Source organism: Bubalus bubalis, chromosome 10, assembly GCF_019923935.1.
Source record: "Bubalus bubalis isolate 160015118507 breed Murrah chromosome 10, NDDB_SH_1, whole genome shotgun sequence".
NCBI lineage: Eukaryota > Metazoa > Chordata > Mammalia > Artiodactyla > Bovidae > Bubalus > Bubalus bubalis.
Window position 1 is genome coordinate 19,214,170 of NC_059166.1, and position 6,000 is coordinate 19,220,169.

The 6,000-nt window shown below is 54.2% G+C and overlaps 2 protein-coding genes across 3 annotated transcripts in view; one reads left to right on the forward strand and one right to left on the reverse strand.

Moving 5' to 3' along the window:
* The window catches only part of SAMD5 (sterile alpha motif domain containing 5), a 60,558-nt gene extending 57,300 nt beyond the window's left edge, over window positions 1-3,258 (reverse strand). For both annotated transcript variants that reach the window (XM_025295002.2, XM_025295003.2), the window contains exon 1: window positions 2,500-3,258. In XM_025295002.2, the coding sequence (XP_025150787.2) occupies window positions 2,500-2,964 (465 nt within the window). In that variant the 5' untranslated portion in view covers window positions 2,965-3,258. The remainder of the gene's footprint in view (window positions 1-2,499) is intronic.
* Window positions 2,963-4,377, forward strand: LOC123327823 (proline-rich protein HaeIII subfamily 1). Its single transcript, XM_044924555.1, has 3 exons — window positions 2,963-3,017; window positions 3,186-3,500; window positions 3,614-4,377. The coding sequence occupies exons 1-3, from the start codon at window positions 2,963-2,965 to the stop codon at window positions 4,375-4,377; spliced, it is 1,134 nt and encodes a 377-aa protein (XP_044780490.1).
* Window positions 4,378-6,000: the final 1,623 nt, after the last annotated feature.

Consider the following 6,000-nt stretch of genomic DNA (forward strand, 5'->3'; position numbering starts at 1 on the left):
ATGTAATGAACATAGCAGTGTGGCAGAGTTCCTGGTAATATTATCTGTTATTGAGGCAAATACCACAATCCTACAGTCCTTTCAAGTAATTCTTGGGGAAATTCTGCAACTTACTTTCTTCTGTAAGGGCTCACTCTTCCTGCCTTGATCACCCTTGGTAAAATCTGCTTTCAAACCATCTAATAATCTCACCACAGTACAAAAAAATTATAAGGATCAGCCATGCAGAGACTATAAAGAAGAGGTGAGGCCTCTCTAATAAGCAGAATTCCAAATGCACATAATAAATATTATATTTTCTGATCATAACAGAGCCAAGGAATCTGAAGAAATTAAAAATTGGATCACATTTTAAAGAGGAGTCCTAAACCTGTCTGTAAAGAAACAAGCTGCATCCAAAAACATCTTAAATAAACTAAAATCCAAAACTGAAAGAGATAATGGACACATAAGCAACAAATTCAGAATGACCAACATAATCTGGCACTATACACGTGCATGCTCAGTTTGGACTATACTAATTATATTTTGGTTTCTAAGTATAATTATTTATAATTTAGTGTATGTTTTTCTTGCAAAAAAATATATAAAGTAACAGAATTTTTTTTACAATTAAATTTGTCAGCCACATTTTTCTGGTCCCCAGTTGGGAGCATCAGTGGAAGAGGTTCAAAAACATTCTGGCCCCATTTTATTCTTCAGTTTGAGAAAGAGAATTACATATGCATAGAAAGTGAAAGAGGGTACATTTTGATTATCAAACATTATTGTTATGGGATTTATATATAGAAGTTGACCAAAATTATTATTTACATGAAAAGTAAATCTTACTACAATTTTCTTCAATAAATTGCTCTTACTCATATCATACACTGATTTAGGCAGGAATGCACAGTTCAAAGCCGATGGCCAGGCACTCATGAGCTTAGAATCCTCCTCCACTGAATTCGTTTTAGATTCTGTTTGATATCTAGTCTGTCTTTTTAAGCATCAGAATCAAAATGTGTTACTTCCTGCACATCAACCTCGCCTACAGACCATCCTCTCCTCTGTCCTCCCAGCCCAGCACCCAGCTCTCCTCCTGAAGCATAAGCAATACCAAGTGACATGAACTTGTTCTTGGCATCCCTTTCTGGCCAGGACTTGACCTGTGCTCTCACCATGTGCCCACGTGCTCACACTCTCGCAGCCCAAGCCCACCTCACTTCCTGGGCTGTTATCACAGAAGTCTGAGTGGCCTGAACTCCTCTGTCTACTTTTTACAGTTTTCTTTGGAACTTCCTTGAATCCAGACGTTATGGTCTTCAGACTATAAAGCAATGCAAGCGCCCCAGACAAGCACCCAACGTGTGGATTATCCGCCTGGCCCTGTTTGCAGGCGGTGTTCACTCCTCGCCAGCAAGAGCAGCACCACCATCATTTTCCCCTGGGCCTCTCTCTGTCCTGACTTTCCCGCTGAGGCGCTCCTTTTCCTGCAGTAACCCCAGGCAGGCTTGAGGATTCCATGTACTGTCTACTTCCTCCTTTCAAGTTAGGACCCCTCTACCTGGATGGCTGCAAAAGCCTAAGCTGAACAGTCTCAGCTGGAGGCCGAGTTCTCGAAAGAAATAATCATTAAACGCCCAAATCCACAGTTCAGCCTTCCTCACACAGCGGCTGCCACAACTTCCCTGCTTCTTTCCAGGCTCCTTCCCTAGGGAATTCCTCACTGGTGACGAAAAATCTCACTTCCTTGGGTTGTGCCCTCCTTTCCCACGTTCGAACCCACTGAGAAGTCCGTAGCACCTGCTTCATCTCACCTGAATTAATAATCAACCAAATTGGTGACCCAGCACAGAACGGAGCAGCGCACCTTCAGTGGCCCCGGGACCTCCAACGCCCTGAGCACCCACTACCTCCCTCTACCAAAGTCGAAGGAACTTATCCCAAGTGGACCGACTTGGCTTTCTGTTAACTTTTCCCCTACACTGTTCAGGTCAGTCATTCGCGTTCCAAATGTGCAGCGGTGCTGGGATGCGACTGAATGGAATTGAGAGCAACAGGGCATCAATTCTCACTCTTTGATGAAAAGAGTTGGTCAGTTTCCCTTGGCAGCTTCTAGAAAAGGCAAGGAAAAGAACGAGAAAAAAGAAAGGTCGAGAACCATGTGGGGTTTAACCATTCTTCTGGTACCCCTAGACCCAAAAATACACGGAGGCTATCAAGAACTGCCCGGGGCCCCACTGGGGGAGCACCGAGCGTCCAGTTGCTGACCGAGACTACGCGGGGGACTTGGTCCTAGTGGAGAATTATTAACACCTGGGTGAGAGGTCCTGTCTTAACACCAGGGAGGAGGGAATAAAAGAGCGAATACAGAAAGAACACAAAAAAGGATCCCAAACACCCGAAGCATCCTCGTCTCGCGTCGTCTCCCGGAATGGGCTGCCCCAAGCCGGAGCCGAGCGGCTGGGCGGGTCCCTAAGCCGCGCGCCCCGCGCTGTCCGGGCGGCGCCTCCTTACCTTTCGGGAGTACGGGGGCTTGCTCAGGTGGATGCCGTCGCGGACGAGCTTATCCCGGATCATGATCTTCAGCTTCAGTTTCGGGTAGCTCACCAGCTCCCTGCCGCGAGGGGCGGTCGTCTGGCCGCGGGGGTCCCCGCGGGGGCCCTGGCTCGGGCCGCCGCACAACTCCCCCAGGTGGCGGGTGGGGACGGCGAGCGGGGACGGCCCGGGTGGCGCTGGCGGCGGCTGCGGCTCCAGCGTGAAATAGAGGCCGGCGGCGGCGGCGTCCTGCTCGCGCAGCCGGCGCACGGCCTCCAGGATGCGGCGGCGGTGCGCGGGCGCCAGCACCCCGATGGCGTCCAGGTCCGGGTCCCCGATCTGCTTGCACACCTCCAGGTCATCGTAGCCGTTATCCACGAAGGACTCGGCGTACTGCGGGAGCTGCAGCGCTTTCAGCCACTCGTAAACTATGTTGGTGCACATGGTGGCACCGGAACCCCGCCGGCAAACAGCGTCCCGGCGCCCGAGCGGCACCAGTTCTGAGAACTTTTAATCCTCTTCCTCCAAAGGGGAAAACGAAATCTCGGTAAAGTTTTCCTTTTAAAGAGAGGGACAGGGCCGGAGACAGAAAGCCATCAGAAGCCTGAGGAGGGAGTAGCGGCAAAGCAGCCAAGTGAATTCCCCAAGCAACCCGGAGCTTGCAGGCACTGCCGGCTGGGCGAGCCGCTCCGCGCAGCCCCTAGATTCGCCGCCGCAGCCGCCGCCGCCGCGGGGAGGAGCGCACGGCGGGCGCGCGAGGGGGCGGAGGCGGGCGGGGCCCGGGCACACCCCTCGGACCCGCGCGAGGTCAGCGGTGCCCGACTCCGCCCCGGACCTTCCTCAGCCGGGACGGTCCCCCGGCTGCGCGCCGCATCTCAATCCCTGGCCGCTGCCGTGGGCGTCTGAATGCGCTCCCCGCGTTGGAGAGACGCCTCCTCCGCGCAGACCCGCGGCCGCCCAGGAGCGCCTGGTCTCGGCGAGTGCGAGTCACGGTTGTCCTCCTAGCGGGAAAGGGGGTGGTCTTCCAAACTGCCGGGCTCCAGCGGCCGCCTTGGATGGCTTTTTACGTGTCTTTTTAATCCGTTTTCTCTAGCCCGTGAAAATCTCTGCGCTCACTTCTTCCCGAGCCTGACTCCAGCCTGCGCGCTCGCCGGCCGCCCAAGGGCACTTCCCCCGGCGGGGCGAGCCTGTGAGGTCAAGTTTCCACTCTCGTTTCCCGATCCGTGTTGGATTTCCCCTTTCGTCCGAGCCCGCGCGCAGGCCGGAGCCCCGCGGTCCCGCTTCTCAGGTGGACCGCCGCTCAGCGCCGGGGGCAGCGGCGCGTTGGCTCGGCGAGTGGGCGCGACGCAGGGACCGCCCGTTTCCAGCCCGCGCTGCGCTCGGCCCCTCCTCGCTACAGCTGGGCGCACCGGGCGGTGGGAGAGGCTGGTGCTTCTGCCTGGCTCGCGCTTCCTAGACCCCGGGGTCCGCGAAAGTTTGGGTTGGGTTGTGCTTTCCCTCCGCTGGCGCATCCCTTGCGGTCCCCCACCGGGTCCTGTCACCCTCGTGTCCACTACGCTTTCCTTCCGGTCCCACCGCTACCATCCAGCATCCTGCCCGACCTCCCCGAGTGGCTCTGTCCTCCAGGGACGGCACTTCGAGGTGTTCAGTCCCGGAGCCTGGGCAGCAGAGCGCACGCCTCCCGCCCGGGGATCGCGTGGACATCGATACACCACCACCCAGCTCGCGTTAGAGGAGACGCGCGGACCTCCGCCCGCCACACTTTCTCTCTTGGGAAGAACGAAATCGACCGAGTTGTCTCTTTCGTGCTCAATACCTGAACAGGCCCCTGGGGTGGGGACCCGAGAAGCAGGTTGAACAGCCCGAGTACCTCGCCCGAGTTTCCTTGAGTGTCTTGACCTCTTCTTGGGCTCGGGAAATTTGGGTCTAAGTACTCGGTGGGCAAGGTCACTGTCTCCTCTCTTTTCGGGGATGGGCGATTCAGCTACGCACCTGAGCCATTTCAGGACCTGAACTGGACATTTCTCCTGGAGTCTCCGTGGGGACGTTCCAGCCACTAGCCCCGACCCTGGAGGTGGACCACGCTGATTTCAGTGTCGTTTGCAGACCTGCACATTTGGTCTTTAGGGCGGGGAGAGGGTCCGCTTTACCTAAATCAGAAGAGTTTAACCCCTTAGGGGATATAGACCCCTTAAAGAATCAAATAGCTTTTGCCCTTTGAGGCGGGAAACTAACGCACCTAATTGCACCCAAAATATTCCCTATATTTGGGGGCGGAGGGAAGAGGATGACCCGGGTTCCCAAGCCTCAGGACTAGCAGATTAAGAACAGTTGCCAGGAAGGAGCTGCTTGGAAGGAACCTGGTGGGAGGTGGGAAATCGAGCGCGGAGAGCCGTGGAGCTGCAAGTAGCCCTTCCCCATCCCCTCTGGGTCACCCGGGTCATCCCTTCCGGAGCTCGAGCTGGAGTCATCGGCTCTGTTAGGATGCTTGTCTTCTGCGCGCTTCGGCGCTGGAAGCACTAAGCCCTTTCCGCCCCTCGCGGCTCAACTCCTCTCTAGCTCCAAGGCGGACTCACAGTGCCCCCTAGCGATAGCGTGACTGAATTTTAAGATGTTCTGCTGCTGCTGCTAAGTCGCTCCAGTCGTGTCCGACTCTGTGCGACCCGAGGGCAGCCCACCAGGCTCCCCCGTCCCTGGGATTATCCAGGCAAGAACACTGGAGTGGGTTGCCATTTCCTTCTCCAATGCATGAAAGTGAAAAGTGAAAGTGAAGTCGCTCAGTCGTGTCCGACTCCTAGCGACCCCATGGACTGCAGCCTACCAGGCTCCTCCGTCCATGGGATTTTCCAGGCAAGAGTACTGGAGTGGGGTGCCATAAGTTACCCCAAACTTGATTTAGTTCAGCGAAAGTAGTATCTTCAAGGTTTTATACTAGTTCCTGGCCCCCTTTTAAAATATGAATGTTTATTTTTTTGCATCAGATTCACCGTTGTACCCAGACACTGTTTCATAAGAACCTTTGACTTGTAGGAGGCAAATATTCCAGCACTTTGAATAATGCTGCCGAGAAAAGAAGTTATATCAGATATTTCTTTGGAACTTCCTATATGCCAGGAACCTACACATTTCTCTGTATATATGGCAAGTATCATATTATTATACAGTATGGGGCTTCCCTGGTTGCTCAGTGGTAAAGAATCTTCCAGGAGACAGTGCTTCGATCCCTGAGATGGGAAGAGCCTCTGGAGAAGGAAATGGCAACCCTCTCCAGTATTCTTGCGGGAAAAATCCCACGGACAGAGGAGCCTAGTGGGCCCTAGTACACCGGGATCACAAAAGAGCAAGACATGACTTAGTGACAAACAACAACAACATCCTACAGAAGAAAGGGAGGCAGCTAAAAGAATCCCTGTTCCTCCCACCCAAGATGTCACCACTGTTCACAGGAGAGCGAGGGTTAGAACTCCGGAGGCATTGATT

Bases quoted from the DNA above. Each gene is read 5' to 3' on its own strand.
- LOC123327823 (XM_044924555.1), top strand. From the start codon at position 2,963: ATGGTGGCACCGGAACCCCGCCGGCAAACAGCGTCCCGGCGCCCGAGC. The intron at 3,018-3,185 runs GTTCTGAGAACT...CGGAGCTTGCAG, and splicing joins CCGGCGCCCGAGCGGCACCA to GCACTGCCGGCTGGGCGAGC. The intron at 3,501-3,613 runs GTGCGAGTCACG...CGTTTTCTCTAG, and splicing joins GGAGCGCCTGGTCTCGGCGA to CCCGTGAAAATCTCTGCGCT.